The 16,767-nt window shown below is 46.6% G+C and overlaps 1 protein-coding gene across 2 annotated transcripts; it reads left to right on the top strand.

Annotated features, from left to right (window-relative positions):
• The first annotated feature begins 3,838 nt into the window (after positions 1-3,838).
• LOC123160118 (14-3-3-like protein GF14-A) lies at positions 3,839-16,555 on the top strand. 2 transcript variants are annotated; one of them, XM_044577939.1, is made up of 4 exons: positions 3,839-4,427; positions 4,516-4,638; positions 15,691-15,807; positions 16,262-16,555. In XM_044577939.1, exons 1-4 carry the CDS (start codon positions 3,936-3,938, stop codon positions 16,316-16,318), a joined length of 789 nt encoding a protein of 262 aa, XP_044433874.1. In that variant the 5' UTR covers positions 3,839-3,935; the 3' UTR covers positions 16,319-16,555. The 2 variants fall into 2 exon arrangements, with proteins under 2 accessions (XP_044433874.1, XP_044433875.1); XM_044577940.1 differs by having other exon boundaries at positions 3,840-4,427; positions 16,265-16,555.
• The last annotated feature ends 212 nt before the right edge of the window (positions 16,556-16,767 follow it).

The following is a 16,767-nucleotide window of genomic DNA, read 5'->3' as shown; positions in this document are numbered from 1 at the left end:
CCTCGCCTCCCCCTTCTCCCGATCTGCGAGCTCCGACGCCGCGCCCGACCCGCCGTACGCCGCCGCCTCGTCCTCGATTCACCGCCGCCCGGAGCCCGCGCAGCCGCCCGAGGACCTCGCTGGACTCCATCGACGGCGCCCTCTACCTCAGGCCCTCCCCAAGCAGACGATTGCACAACGACAGGCTCGATGTGAGCCTCTTCCCCTCCTCCTCTCTTCCCCGCATCGCCGCGCCCTCTGCTCCCCCCTGCCGCCGCCCTGTGCCCGTGCCGCTCGCACGCTGTGCGCGCCCCGTGCGACCGCGCCGTGGCCGACCCCCTCTTGGCGCGCCGACGCGTGCGCGCCTGCACCCCGCTGCTCTGCCGCTGTGGCCAACCACCCGTTGCGCCCTGGCCACGAGGCCTGCCGCGCCCTGCCACGCTCCGCGCCCGTCGCGCCCGTCCTGGCCTCCCCGCACCCCGTCTCGCGCCCCTGCTTCTCCTGCCCCGCCGTGGCCGCCGGCGAGGCCTGCCGTGGTTGTCGGTGCCCTATGGCGCCCGTACCCACCCGTTGCGGCCCTGTCCGCCCGCTCGTTCGGGCGCTGCCCCTGCGCCCGCGAACCCGGCGCCCGCTAGGGCCCCTATGGCCCTATGACATGTGGGGCCCTGCCCCCAGAACGTTTACAAAAAAAGGGGGAATTGAAAATAATAATATTAATTAATTAATTAATTAATTAATTAATTAATTAATTAATTAAAGAACTAATTAACTTAATTAATTTTGTTTAATTAAGCTAAACAACTAATTAAGCTAACTATTTAACCTAAACCCTAATTAAACTAAATAGAGAATGACAGGTGGGTCCCACTAGACCCACACGTTAGGTTGACCAGTCAACTCCCTATTGACTGCTGACGTCATGCTGACGTCAGCGTGCACTATTCTGGATAATGTTAGAATTAAATAGTTAAATAAATTCTAAAAATGATTAAAATTTTAGAAAATCATATAAAATAAACTGTAGCTCAGATGAAAATACTTTCTACATGAAAATTGCTCAGAACAACGAGACGAATCCAGAAACGCAGCCTGTTCATCCACCACACACCCCTAACATATCAAACCCACAACTTTTCCCCTCCGGTTCATCTGTCAGAAAACACGAAACACCGGGAATACTTTCCCGGATGTTTTCCCCCCTTCACCGGTATCACCTACTACCGCGTTAGGGCACACCGAACACCACATATTGTCTTGTTACGCTTTGTGATGCCTTGATTGCTCTGTTATTTATTGTGTTTCCTCTCCGTTACTTCTTTCCGATAGACCCCAAGACTACCGGCGACCCCCAGTTCGACTACGGTGTTGGTGACTCGTCCTTCTTGCCAGAGCAACCAGGCAAGCCCCCCCTTGATCACCAGATATCGCCTATTCTTCTCTATACTGCTTGCATTAGAGTAGTGTAGCATGTTACTGTTCGGTTATTCCTATTCTGTTGCATAGCCTGTTATTGTTGCTACAGTCATTGATACCCTACCCGCAATCCTAAATACTTAGTATAGGATGCTAGTTTATCATCATTGGCCCTACATCCTTGTCAGTCTGCCTTGCTATACTATTGAGCCGTGATCACTCGGGAGGTGATCACGGGTATATACTATACATACATACATACTGTAAGATGGTGACTAAAGTCGGGTCAGCTCGATGAGTACCCGCAAGTGATTCTGGTGAGGGGGCTGAAAGGACAGGTGGCTCCATCCCGGTAGAGGTGGGCCTGGGTTCCCGACGGCCCCCGACTGTTACTTTGTGGCGGAGCGACAGGGCAGGTTGAGACCACCTAGGAGACAGGTGGGCCTGGCCCTGTTCGGCGTTCGCGGATACTTAACACGCTTAACGAGATCTTGATATTTGATCTGAGTCTGGCCATTTGGTCTATACGCACTAACCATCTACGCGGGAGTAGTTATGGGTATCCCGACGTCGTGGTATCAGCCGAAGCCTTCTTGATGTCAGCGACTGAGTGGCGCGCGCCGGGTTGGACTACGTTAACGCAACTTCCTTTGTAATGGAGGTTGCTAGGTCTGCTCACCGGCCGCGTACGCAACGTGCAGGTGTGCTAAGGGCGATGGGCCCAGACCCCTGTGCGCTTAGGTTTAGACCGGCGTGCTGACCTCTCTGTTGTGCCTAGGTGGGGCTGCGACGTGTTGATCTTCCGAGGCCGGGCATGACCCAGGAAAGTGTGTCCGGCCAAATGGGATCGGGCGTGTTGGGTTATGTGGTGCACCCCTGCAGGGAAGTTAATCTATTCGAATAGCCGTGATCTTCGGTAACAGGACGACTTGGAGTTGTACCTTGACCTTATGACATGCGCTTAGGTTTAGACCGGCGTGCTGACCTCTCTGTTGTGCCTAGGTGGGGCTGCGACGTGTTGATCTTCCGAGGCCGGGCATGACCCAGGAAAGTGTGTCCGGCCAAATGGGATCGGGCGTGTTGGGTTATGTGGTGCACCCCTGCAGGGAAGTTAATCTATTCGAATAGTCGTGATCTTCGGTAACAGGACGACTTGGAGTTGTACCTTGACCTTATGACAACTAGAACCAGATACTTAATAAAACACACCCTTCCAAGTTCCACAGACAACCCGGTGATCGCTTTTCCACAGGGCGACGAGGGGAGGATCGCCGGGTAGGATTATGCTATGCGATGCTACTGGAGATGCTACTTGAAGATGCTACTTGGAGGACTTCAATCTACTCTCTTCTACATGCTGCAAGACGGAGGCTGCCAGAAGCGTAGTCTTCGATAGGACTAGCTATCCCCCTCTTATTCTGGCATTCTGCAGTTCAGTCCACTGATATGGCCTCCTTACACATATACCCATGCATATGTAGTGTAGTTCCTTGCTTGCGAGTACTTTGGATGAGTACTCACGGTTGCTTTCTTCCCCCTTTTCCCCCTTTCCTTTCTTTCTGGTTGTCGCAACCAGATGCTGGAGTCCAGGAGCCAGACGCCACCTTCGACGACGACCCCTACTACACTGGAGGTGCCTACTACTACGTGCAGCCCGCTGACGACGACCAGGAATAGTTAGGAGGATCCCAGGCAGGAGGCCTGCGCCTCTTTCGATCTGTATCCCAGTTTGTGCTAGCCTCTTAAGGCAAACTTGTTTAACTTATGTCTGTATTCAGATATTGTTGCTTCCGCTAACTCGTTTATGATCGAGCACTTGTATTCGAGCCCTCGAGACCCCTGGCTTGTATTATGATGCTTGTATGACTTATTTATGTTTTAGAGTTGTGTTGTGATATCTTCCCGTGAGTCACTGATCTTGATCGTACACATTTGCGTACATGATTAATGTACGATTGAATCGGGAGCGTCACATGGTTGAATCCTAATATTGCTGGATATCCTAGGTCCGACTCCCCAGCCCTTCTATTTTTTTCACCGACTCCCCAGCCCTTCTATTTTTTTCATCGAAATTAAAAAGAAGACAACCCAAAATGGCCGTCCTAGAGTTGGGCAGGGAATGAGCGGGATTGATCCGGGCGAGCGAGACATGCTGAATTGTGGAACGGGAGTGGGCAGGAGCGATCGATCGTACGTGTCTCTCGCTAACTGACAGTCGGTAGGAAAATAACATTCTCGATAATAATTTTGTTTTCCTCGTCGTTACTTGCTATGCCGAGGGCCCATTTTCCCACTTTGCACCGGGCCTCCATTTTCCCCGGTACTGCCCTGACCCACACTCCGGTGAGAAACCGCAACAGCCACACGCGAACGTTTTGGGGGAAGTGGGGTCCAGTTGTAGATGCTCTCCCCTCCCCTCCCCTCGTTTTAAAACCGCAGCCGCTCCTCCTCCCCACTTCCCCTCCTGCACCCACCCACTCCGCCGAGAAACAGCAACAGCCACAGCCACACGCCCACGCGCACACACCAGATCGTCGACAGCGATGGCAAAGGCAGCGGCAGCGGGAACGAGGGAGGAGATGGTCTACATGGCGAAGCTGGCGGAGCAGGCCGAGCGGTACGAGGAGATGGTCGAGTTCATGGAGAAGGTCGTGGCGGCGGCGGGGACCGGCGAGCTCACCGTCGAGGAGAGGAACCTGCTCTCAGTCGCGTACAAGAACGTCATCGGGGCGCGTCGTGCTTCCTGGCGCATCGTGTCCTCCATCGAGCAGAAGGAGGAAGGGCGCGGAGCGGCGGGGCACGCCGCCGCGGCGCGCGGGTACCGCGCACTTGTCGAGGCCGAGCTCTCCAACATCTGCGCGGGGATCCTCCGTCTCCTCGACGAACGCCTAGTCCCCGCCGCCGCCGCCATCGACGCCAAGGTATTCTACCTGAAGATGAAGGGAGACTACCATCGCTACCTCGCGGAGTTCAAGTCGGCCGCCGAGCGCAAGGATGCCGCTGACTCCACCCTCGGTGCCTACCAGGCCGCTCAGGTATCCCCCTATCTTTAACTAGCTTTTCTCCCTTCCTCTGATGAGCGGTTTGACTTTTTTTTGGATCTTGGGTGGTTCCTTGCTCTAGGACATAGCCATGAAGGAGCTGCCACCGACTCACCCCATCAGGCTGGGCCTCGCGCTCAACTTCTCCGTGTTCTACTATGAGATCCTCAACTCGCCTGATCGTGCGTGCTCGCTCGCGAAACAGGTACTTTGCTGTTACTTTCTCACCTTCTGAGCAAGTTTGCTAATTCATGAACTTTGGGCAGTTCTATAACTTGGCACAGATCAGAGTCGCAGAAGATGCTAGAGCACGATTTGTTTTTCCTCTTCTCCAATGCACTCAGCCTCTTTTTTCCTACTCCCTCCGGCCCATAATGTAAGACATTGTTGACTCTACACTAGAGTCAAAAATCGTCTTACATTATGGAACGGAGGTAGTAGTTCTTTGCATCCGCATATACAATATTTTTCATTTTCATATGAAGTAGATTCTTGTGCAGCTTAGGGAGTGGACATATTCTAATTGTTTGCATCCGCATATATATTATTAAGTTTCATGTGAAATAGTTGTAGATTTTTGCGCTGCTTAGGTAGTAGAATGTTCTTCAGTTACAATCACTTTTGGCAATATTCAGCTGCTTTGCATATTTGGTCATTAGTTGTAGACATGCTCAGTTTTTTTTTTGCGGGGAGATGCTTGTACTACTCAAGCAGTAGGGTTACAATCAGATTCACAGTTTTTTGACCTCATCAGGTCCTGAACCTAACCAAACAGCCTTGCGGCTCTAAACTCTACAATAACTTGCCATAGAATGGCTTACATTGTTTTGAGTGCGACGTATATGAGTAATACCAGTATCCGTTCAAGTAGTTTCCTTTGGATCTCCCGGATCAAGAAAGTTAGAGGAAAGCCCTGTTTGGTAGCAAAGTACTATAAAAACCAAAGTATCAAAAACTACAATAATTTAGCCTGTAGGTACAAAATACCATGGTTTTAATATAGCAACGTTTTTTGAAGTATTCACGATACAGACTACTTGTTTGGCTACGTCACAAAACGCTGTAAAATTTCCTGGCTAGCCGTTAGCCATGCATGCATTCGAAGCTAGCTAGCCATCGTGGTACTAGAATATATGGATCGATTAGACTAATGATGATTAGCGGCATCGACGGCGGCGTAGTAATTAGCAGATGACCTTTGAGCAATCTGAGGTACTTAAACACCTTCATACTAGACATTTGCAAGGAGAGGGCACATGAATCGAACATATAGATTTTGGCTCTAACATTCTTTTGTGTAACATAAGCACCTCACACAGCTGGTCTATGAAAATCAAACAAAACATTTACCACCTAGTAAAATGTGATGAAAACATCCTTTGAATCATCATATAGACATCAAGAGAGAAAAATTCCCATGTCAGTTTTTTGCCAGCGCTGATGAAAGAAGCAGAGTGTTCAAGTACTGCAGCCGCAGGTAACGAACGACTAACAGACCTTAGCTGAGACAATTTGTACTTGCACCCTGCCTATTGCTTAAGCTCCATCCGACCCTTCTTTTCGGCTGCTCAGTTTTTTAAAAAGAGGTATGGGGTTCTTTTTTTTATATACAGAGAAAATATTGTGGTTTGGTAAAAGCTGCAGTATTAAAATCACAGTTTTTTAGAGGCAGCCAAACAACCCTTTGTAAATAAAACAACAGTAATAAAAAGCTGTAGTATTTTGAGAATACTTAGGAAATACTTTGTTATCAAACGGGGCCGAAGTCTCAAAAAGTGAAGGCCAACCTGCCCCTTCCTTTTTCTTTGCCGCTATTGCGAATCCGAGGTGCAGATCGAAATTTCGCAAGCTAGGAGGAATAGACAAACTAAGATTGCCCGGGTTTGGATAATCTGTCAACCCTGCCTCACGTTACCTCCTTCCAAGCCTGCGGCATTCTGGCTGGCATATCTCGGGATTGAGTTTCAGTTTCTTTGACCTACCAATTTTCTTGCTTATCAACAAGTTGACGGTCTCAAGAGTCAAGACAGCCCGATTCTACATTGATAAGTAGATTACTCCATTGTAGAGCTAAAGATACACCTTGAGAGATTGCTGACAGTTCTAACTCAAGGGCATTATCACATTTGATTAGGTTGCGGCATGTTGTAAATATGATCGCTCCACTTGAGTCTCTGAGCACCCTATCGGTTGCCGCTGAACCCTCAGAGGGCAGATACGGTCCATTTGTATTTAACTTAATCCAACCAACATGCGGAGGTTCCCATTTGAGTTCTATGAGCGGAGCAGCAGGATATGCCACAGCGAGCCCAGGTGCTTCGCATTCGTCCAGAACGCCCTTCCCTTGCACTAGATCATATTCATGGTTTTGAGAGATGTTGAGGATCGAGGAAACAAAGCTGCAAAGAAACCTTCTGGATACATCAACAAGTGGTACAACCTTCCCATGCGTCTCATTTTGTACATACCCATATTCTCCTACTACTACTTGCTACTTACTAAGCCCTTTGTCCCAACCAAGTTGGGGTAGGCTAGATATGAAACCCTTTCACGAGGACTTCCCAGGAGGTCACCCATCCTAGTACTACTCTCGCCCAAATGGGTTTCATACCCAAAGGACTGGCTAGTTTTTACGTTGGCTCGCAAAGCCTATCACAACCCTTAGACATGAAACCCTTTCTCGAGGACTTCCCAGGAGGTCACCCATCCTAGTACTACTCTCGCTCAAATGGGTTTCATACCCATGGGACTGGCTAGTTTTTACGTTGGCTCGCCAAGCCTATCACAACCCTCCTCCTTTACTCGGGCTTGGGACCGGCTATGCCTAGAAGACATAGGCGGAGTTATACCCATATTCTCCAAAACAACATTAGAACCTTGAGTCTCATGGTTTTTGTCAAGTCACATAGCAGGTGGAAAATCCATTCAGGTCGTGTATTCGACTAGCATGATACATCCGGTAAAGACCAGGAGGTCGACATGTCCTTCCACGGGGCTCTAGCCAAAGTACAGCGGCACATGGCATGAAAGGAGTCCTCACGATCAGCTGAACATAATGGACAACCATCATTAACTTCCAAGTTCCTAGAGAGCTTAATGTCCCAAGTTGGCAGCGAATTTGAAGCAAGTTTCCAAGCAAAAACTTTGACCTTTGGTGGTGCTAATCTTGCCCAGACCCGCTTCCACATAGACCTGTCGCCGCTGGGCTAGGAGCTCAAAGAACTCTGAGCAGTGTGACTTTTCTCTTCCAACGCCATTCGATTTGCACTTCGGACCATAAAGTTGCTAGATTTTTCGCCTGCCCAAGCAATGAAATCTTTAGCATGTCGGGAGCAAGTTTTTATTTTCAAAATCTCCTCGGTGTCAAGCGGGCGAACAATATTTGTGTCCCAAGCACCATTGATGTCCATTAGCTTGAAAACCCATTGAAGTCTGCATCTTCCTTTTGCTGAAATCACTTTATGAATACTTTCATGGAATCCATCTGTCCCACCAAATTCTAACTTGTGTGCCATTTCCAATGCGTGAAACCAAGCCCTTTTTCAATAATTGAAGCCCATGAGCTATGCCTTGCCATGAAGATGAAGGGTTCCTTGAGAGTACGGTGTCCTCTAATCTGCCATGGGGGTAGTATTTTACTCTCAGCATACATAGGCTACCCGGGAATGCAAGTAGCCGCCATGTCTGTCTAGCAACGAAGTAGCAGGGATAGTTCGGTTAGACTTTGCGGATGCTGGAGTGAGTTTTTGACTAACGGGAGGAGTCTGTAAAGAGAGATTTGAAGGACTGCAGTATCACCAACGAACTAGCCATGGACAAGGGTGCGTGGAAGCTTGCTATCCATGTGCCAGAACCATGAGTTGGTTGCCAGATCTTATGGGTTTCAGCTCTAGCCTACCCCAACTTGTTTGGGACTAAAGGCTTTGTTGTTGTTGGAGTGAGTTTTTGAGAAAGAGCTTGATTAAATAGATAGAAATCTCGGAAAGAGCCTTTCTTTTCCCCTTCTCAGAGCCCCACCAATAGTTCCTAGCCATCTGGTTTAGATCATCACATATGCCTAGCGGGAGCTTAAAGACACTCATGATGAATGTGCATATGGACTGAGCTAAGTATCACCAAAGAACTATCCATGGATAGGGTCGCGTGGAAGCTTGCTATCCATGTGCCAGAACCATGAGTTGGTTGCGAGATCTTATGGGTTTCAGCTCTAGCCTACCCCAACTTGTTTGGGACTAAAGGCTTTGTTGTTGCCGTTGTCTCAGAAAGAGCCTTTCTTTTCCCCTTACCAGAGCCCCACCAATAGTTCCTAACCATCTGGTTTACATCGTCACATAGGCCTAGCGGGAGCTTAAAGACATTCATGATGAATGCGCATATGGGCTGCGCTATAGATTTTATAAAAACCTCCTTACCACCTTGTGACAGGCAGCCCCATAATAGTATCTCAAACTTGCCTCTCACCATACGCCCATCTGTAGTGGGTAAGCCAAGGTACCGTTCTTCAAAACCAATTGTCTCTATCCCTAGGGTATCATGGATATCAATCTATTAAACCAATGGGCAGGCGGAGCCAAACATAATTGAGCACTTAATGTTATTCATTAACTTACCTGTGGCCAAAGCATACTTGTTCAAATTATTCTTAACGGGGACTGCTTGCTCATGTTTAGCCTCAAAGAATAGTAAGGTGCCGTCTGCAAATAATAGGTGCGATATGCCTGACGCTCATCGACACACCTTGACCGGGGTTACATTTGATATTCCTTCCTCAACTAGAGAAGAAAGGCCATCAAGAGAAACAAATAGGGGACACGTTCTTCAGTGACAGTGTACTAATTGTAGTTGTGACCCATGGCATGCCGGCTCAAATTGCCCCATGCGTCAAAAGGTGACTATTAGCATTATTTTCCCTCGCGGCCCCTTTTGAAACTTAAAACACTTTAGTCAGGCCATTCGTTTTGGCGTTTTTAAGAGGATGTCATGTCATATGCGATTGGCGCATCTAGTGGATGTTGTCATCTTTTTTGTTTGACGGAGTAGAGAGTTGGCACTACAATATGGTATAATAAACTACCCTGTCCACTTATTTCACAACCATATATTAGCTTAGATTGTAAGGTGTTTGATACGAGGCAAACCCTATGGTGTGGTGGCCCAATCTTCACGAATTGAACGTGGATTTAAGGAAGAACACAAAGAACACAGAGGGAATCAAGAGGAAACAAATCAACTCTCACAGATGCAATAACGGATATACAAAGATAGATCCCTGACGAAAATCATCCACAAGAGAGAGATGGAACAAGATAGGGTTCTTCCCCAAGTCCTACGACAAGGAGGGCTTGAATTCCACACGGGAAAAATTCTCCATGGATGGAGGTCTAATGCTCAAAGGGCCTACACCCTTAGGTGGCCTTGAAGTCCTTGGAGTCTTCACCCTTAGGTGGCCTTGTACTCTAATGGAGTCTTCTCCCTAGGGGAGATACATGAGCTAAGCTCTATGATTTGAGTTCTATCTTAGCTAACCCTAAAATGGAGGAGTGCGAGGGGTATATATAGGTCCAAGGCATGAACGAGTAAGTGAGGGGCAAAAAGGGGAGATACAAGGGCCATTGACAAACTCTGCTTGCAGGCAGCACTACTGGACTGTCTGGTTAGGGGGTCGGTCAGTCCGGTGGCAACAGAAGGTTTCAGCCTTCGCGCAGACGGTTACCTGATTGTCTGGTTGTTCGGCTTGCACCCCTTCTTCCATTGCCCCATCTTCCCTTGTTGCTTCCAGGGTTCCCTCACGGGTAGGAGTACTCTTGTGCTTGCACTCCTCGTCTCGTGTGATGCTCCGCTCAAACCTATGCATGCACGAGGGAGGAGGGTCAAGTAGTGTACCATCCATGAGATTGTCAAGTAAACACACATATAGGAGACTCGTGTGATGCTCTGCTCAAACCTATGCATGCACATGGGAGGTGGGTCAAGTAGTGTACTATCCATGAGATTGCCAAGTAAGCACGCATATAGGAGAAGATTCACCTTTACATGTATGAATTAGATGTTGCGTGTGTCTCTTGAGTCTTGACGATGGGACAGTTGACATGGTGATGTCCATGGGATGCTCTGCATCACCCCCACATCACCCCCTTGGAAGATCCGTTATCGGATCAAGGTCATCATCACCATGGGAAAGACATCGCATCGTCGTGTGGTATTGGACGCTCACCATGTACTCGAGACCTACACATGCACCAAAAAATCGAAGAATTTGTGTGCATGGTACACAAATGCATCATCCATCGTGATGCATCTCTTCTCTTGCACACCACCGTTAGCACAAAATATGGACAAGGATAAATGGTGTATGCATGGTATAGGTCATAGCAACAATTGTCACCATGCACATTGTGCAAAGAGCAAAGCAAGCATGTTTCACACGTAATATGTCAACATCTCCAATCATAAGTGAGAACGCTGGATACCGACCCCTTTCCCCTCGTCGCTCATCACTCCCGTGGGCGGCGGCTGGGCGAAACCCTAGCTCCAGCCACCTCCTCCCCTCCCTCGTCCCCTCCTCCCTCGATGTTGTTGGAGGGTGCTACCCTTGTCGATGAGTTCGGTGGTGGCCCTTGTCTTTGCACCTTCTTGATGCAGAGGAACTTGACTTATTGTGCTTGTTGGCTGAGTCGCCATGGCCACCAACATCCTTATTGCTTGTGTGGCACTCTCCGCTAGAGTGGTGGCGGTGAATTTTTTGAGGCTTTGCCGCATGTCCATTGATGTTTGCTCCACTCTCCCTATACATCATGGCACTAGGGCAAATAGTAAGTGGCTAAAGGAATGGACAATATCAAGCTACCTTCTCTACTCTACCTTCTCTACTCCTTGGATGAAAAGGATCAAAGATCGTCCAATGTGAACCAATAGAACAAAATTGTGTTGATACATGTTCCCAACGCACACCTACCAGCTCCCTACAAGGCGTCGGTAAGGTTAGCGGACCAAATCAATGATTGGGCAAGATCCAAATGAACTCAAAGTAATGCAAGTTGATCTCAAATGTAGAGGAAGGAAACAATAGGAACACACACACACAAAGATAATGGGGCTTGTGCAACCAAAGGAATGAGCATACAAGATTTGGCCTAACGAAGATTAAGCTCGTGTAGCACAAACACAAGGAGAGACGTTAGCTTGATTGCACGCAAGGGCAAATGACTTGTCACTTGGCACCATTTTATTGATTCACATATTTGACGACTATATGATGTATACTTGCACATGTATCTCTTAGCTCTTTCTCTTTTGCTTATAAGCTTTTGATCTTTCTTCTTTTTCCCTTTTTTGGACCTTTTTCTCCCTTTGCCTTTCGCTTGTGCCAAATCAAAGATACAAGACTATCGGTGACGAGATTTAACTAACATGTGCACAAGATACCAAAGTGATGTGCAAAGTAGATATGAAATCTCACTAAGCGATGGTCAAGATAGCAATCTATATGATGATGTCACTATGGTGATCAAGTGTATGATGCCCAACAATACTCAAAGAGCTAGTCTCAATAGGACAAGGTATTTACAAAGAATGGTAGGGCTCACACGGGTAATGACAAGGGAAGGCAAAGTGTTTGACGGAATGGAGATTTCGTGAACACAACACCTTCATTGAAATTGTAGGGGACCGGCCTTGCTTCTGGTTGTGGGTTCAAAGGATGAGGTTGTACCTTCGTCGAAGTTGATGGGACCGACCTTGCTTCTAGTTGTGGTTTTGAAGGATGAAGTTGTTGTCGTTGATGATGAAGTTCTTGGCGACGATCTTGGTGGTTGTCGATGTAGATGGTACCCAATGGTCACTCGAATGTTACTTGGGCGATGAAGCAATGACTTGAGTGTGATGGTTGGTGGAGGTGTTCCGGTTTTGATGTAGTTCCTCCAAATTTGTCATAGCCAAATGATCTGGAAACCTAGGTGATGGCCTTGGAAACACTGATAACTTCAAATTGAGCCAAAAAAATGTCAAATTGGAGTTCGGATGTGGAAGTTATGGCAACAACAGTAAAACAGTCCGGTCCTTGACCTATTTTTTATGCGACCGGACAATGTGGTCTGACCAGACTGGTTCTAATCTACCAGACAATCTGGTGGTACCTTAGAAGGCATAATGGTGGGAAATTGTGATTTCATGGTAAAAAAAAATGAAGGGGGAAAAGAACAAAAATGCGGCCAGGGAACGCAAATGAAGGCAGATCAACTAATTTTGCATGAGATCCATGGATCAAAACCAAGCAAATCTCAAGAAATCCAACAAACCATAATTTTTTTGGGTATGGCTCTTTCGTTTGGATTTTCGAAATTGGACAAGAACAAAACAAAATAAGAGGGGTGAGGGCTCTAAATCGTAGCAACATTGCTCATACCAAACGATACGAGGCAAACCCTATGGTGGCCCGATCTTAACGAATTGGAGGTGGATTTGAGGAAAAACACGAAGAACACGGAGGGGATCAAGAGGAAACACAAGGGAAAAACTCAAATCAACACACATAGATGCAATAAAAGATACACACAGCTATATTCTTGATCCAAATCATCCACAAGAGAGATGGAACAAGGTAGAGTTCTTCCCCATGTCCTAAGACAAGGAGGGCTTGAATTCCACATGGGGAATCTTCTCCATGGATAGAGGCTTTGTGCTCAAAGAGCCTACACCCTTAGGTGGCCTTGAACTCCTTGGAGTCTTGACCCTTCCTCCCTCAAGAGGAATCCCACAAGGGTAGATACATGAGCTAAGCTCTATGATTCGAGTTCTATCTTAACTAACCCTAGAATGGAGGAGGGGAAGAGGTATATATGGGTCCAAGTCATGAAGAGGTAAGTTGGGCAAAAAGGAAAAGATACAAGGGCCATGCCCAAACTCTGCTCGCAGGCAACAGAAGGTTTCGGCCTTCGCGTAGACGCCGGCTGAACTGTCCGGTCGTTATGTCAACTGTCCGGTGGTGCAAATTTTCACCCATTCTTCCGTTGCTCCGTTGCCGCTTCCACGCTTCACTCATGGGCAGGGTAGATACGTGAGCTAAGCTCTATGATTCGAGTTCTATCTTAACTAACCCTAGAATGGAGGAGGGGAAGAGGTATATATGGGTCGAAGTCATGAAGAGGTAAGTTGGGCAAAAAGGAAAAGATACAAGGGCCATGCCCAAACTCTGCTCGCAGGCAACAGAAGGTTTCGGCCTTCGCGTAGACGCCGGCTGAACTGTCCGGTCGTTATGTCAACTGTCCGGTGGTGCAAATTTTCACCCATTCTTCCGTTGCTCCGTCGCCGCTTCCACGCTTCACTCATGGGCAGGAGTACTCTTGTGCTTGCACTCTTCGTCATGTGTGGTGCTTGGCTCAAACCTATGCATGCACGAAGGCAGAGTCAAGTAGTATTGAATGGTTCACTCAGGATGGCAATCTGAGCCAGCACATCCGGGATGGCAAATTTTCACCTTATCCATTGATTTGCGATTCCCTTCTGTCAGCATGGCAATTTCACCATTTTCTTTTTTGTAGACTGACAATTCTTCATGCTTCGATCATGGCAAATACCTGAAAACGCACTGCAACTACTCTGCTGTGGCATGGCAATTTTTTGACAATCTTTTTGTACAACACGACATTTTTTACTCGAGAACATGGCAAATATTTACACAACAACATGACAAATTTATGTGTTTTCGCATGAATTCTGTAGCATTCGTTTGGAGTGTTTTTCTTAGCGTACAAAAATTCGTTCTTTCCTACCTGGCTGGAGGAAGGATAGTTCGCTTGGTTGGCCTACATGAGGGAATGTCAGTGTTATTCACGTCCTTAAAAATAAATATACGAAAATCCAAAAGTTAAAGGAAAAATGCAAAAAGGTGACTACCACGCAAGCTAGTTCACTTTTTATACTATAAGTAGTCTAAAATTTCTTTCCTTTCTTTAATATTTCTTTATTTTATATTGGATTGTCTTTAAAGAGTTGTTGTGTGCACACAAAAAAAACTAGTAAAGGGGTTGAAGGAGAAGATCGTAGGTAAAAAAGCAAAACAATGATGTGCTTTTATTTCATGAGATATGAGATATTGTTTACTTTTTATAATATAGGGTACAATGTAAGAGAAGAGAAAAAGAAAACGAAGTGGAGAGAAGAGAAAAAGAAAACGAAGTGGAGAGAAGAGAAAAGGAAAACTATAAGAGAAGAGTACTTTTATTGCATGAGATTGAGATATACTCCCTCCGTCCCGTAATGTAAGACGTTTTTTGACACTACGATAGAGTCAAAAAACGTCTTACATTATGGGACGGAGGGAGTAGTTTACATTTTATACTATACGTAGTCTGCAAGAGAAAAGAAAATGCAGTGGGGAGAAGAGGAAAAAGAAAAACTCTTAAGAGAGGAGAAAACGAAAACGTGGTGGAGACAAGAGAAAAGGAAAAACTGTTAAGAGAAGAGAAACAGAAAAAGGTAGTGTTGGGGAGTACTTCACATTTTATACTATACGTAGTCTGCAAGAGAGAAAAGAAAATGCAGTGGGGAGAAGAGGAAAAAGAAAAACTCTTAAGAGAAGAGAAAACGAAAACGTGGTGGAGACAAGAGAAAAGGAAAAACTGTTAAGAGAAGAGAAACAGAAAAAGGTAGTGTTGGGGATTCAAACGGGTCGTGCCACTATATATATTGAGTTACTAACCCAACCCACTACTGAGGTACCAACTGCTCTTGTCACCGCCGTGCTATTCTTCTGCACACACCCCAGCGAGTTGACGACATCTGCAAGTGCGAGTTGACGGCATCTGCAATTGGTATGGCGTGGCTTTAAAAACGTCAATGCGGATGGCGTCACATCCTCTTAAAAGGCGAGGGACCACCAAAGTACTGTTTCGAAAGGTGCCACTTTGGGGAAAACGATATCCACATGCTTGATTGCTGTCATGACATGAACTGCTTGATTCAGATAAATAAGTAGTGCAGTAGTATAATTGCTCATCTGTCTGGACTGGCCACTTGTTAAGCCTGGAGACAATAAATCTGTAGTTCTTTCATGCATCTTATTCTCTCAAGTCAACTCCACAAGGCACATTTTACTAAGGTGATGAATCTAATGATGAACGTATTTTTCTTCCAAGTCTGTTATGTCATAAATTGATACCCTTCAGGTTCGGTTTGCTTAGTCCTGTAAAAGCTTTTCTGCAAATTTTTAACACATGTTTTCTTTTTGGCATGTGATCACACTCTCTTATGTTTATAGGCCTTCGATGAAGCCATCGCTGAGCTGGATTCCCTCGGAGAAGATTCCTACAAGGACAGCACCCTGATCATGCAACTTCTCCGTGACAATCTCACCTTGTGGACCTCTGATATGCAGGTAGTGTACTAACCAGTTTGTTTACGAAGCCTTTTATCCCAAACAAGTTGGGGTAGGCTAGATATGAAACCCTTTCACGAGGACTTCCCAGGAGGTTACCCATCCTAGTACTACTCTCGCCCAAATGAGTTTCATACCCAAAAGACTGGCTAGTTTTTACGTTGGCTCGCCAAGCCTATCACAACCCTTAGATATGAAACCCTTTCACGAGGACTTCCTAGGAGGTCACCCATCCTAGTACTATTCTCGCTCAAATGGGTTTCATACCTATGGGACTGGCTAGTTTTTACGTTGGATCGCCAAGCCTATCACAACCCTCCTCCTTTACCCGGGCTTGGGACCGGCTATGCCTAGAAGACATAGGCGGAGTTGTAGTGTACTAACCAGTAACAAGGAAAAATGTTTACATAGCAGTAGACATTTTTTTAAAATAATGCTCAATAATTTATGTCAGCAGGATGACGCTGGCGATGAAATGAGGGATTCAAGCAAGCCTGAGGATGAGCAGTAGTGAAGGGTCCTAGCTACTGCCCTCTTTCTCTCTTAGCCTTCGGGTAGTTATGATGCTTGTACAAGGACCATTTTCGTGTGTCCTTTGTTGCTGGGTCTTTTACCTACCCTTTCTTTCGTTATATTGTTATACATCGCCGTCCTCGTGCATTATTTTACTTTACAACTTGAATCCTGCTCGTGTATGCACGGGTTCCTTAAGATTTGAACCAGAGGGTTCAACTCTTGCTTCCTATAATCAAACAGCTATGCATGATCGGTGTTTAACAAAAATTCTTTCTGGCTAGGTTGTAGTTTTGAATTGGCTGTGCAAATTAAATCATCATAAAAAAAGAGCCCACCCAGGACTAGCCCGTGGCGGCAATTTAAAAAAAAAATTATACTAGGAAATTTGCTTGTGTGTTGCAACGGAAACAATTTTTTTTTTCGAAAAAGGAGGAAAGACTCGTG

The sequence above is a fragment of the Triticum aestivum genome, chromosome 7B (genome assembly GCF_018294505.1).
Source record: "Triticum aestivum cultivar Chinese Spring chromosome 7B, IWGSC CS RefSeq v2.1, whole genome shotgun sequence".
Classification (NCBI taxonomy): Eukaryota; Viridiplantae; Streptophyta; class Magnoliopsida; order Poales; family Poaceae; genus Triticum; species Triticum aestivum.
Note: the sequence above shows the minus strand (reverse complement) of the source record. Positions and strands in the feature narration are given on the sequence as shown.

Excerpts from the sequence above, each read along its gene's own strand:
- LOC123160118 (XM_044577939.1), top strand. The coding sequence starts at position 3,936 with ATGGCAAAGGCAGCGGCAGCGGGAACGAGGGAGGAGATGGTCTACATG. Across the intron at positions 4,428-4,515 it reads GTGCCTACCAGGCCGCTCAG|GACATAGCCATGAAGGAGCT; the intron begins GTATCCCCCTAT and ends TCCTTGCTCTAG. Across the intron at positions 4,639-15,690 it reads CGTGCTCGCTCGCGAAACAG|GCCTTCGATGAAGCCATCGC; the intron begins GTACTTTGCTGT and ends TTATGTTTATAG.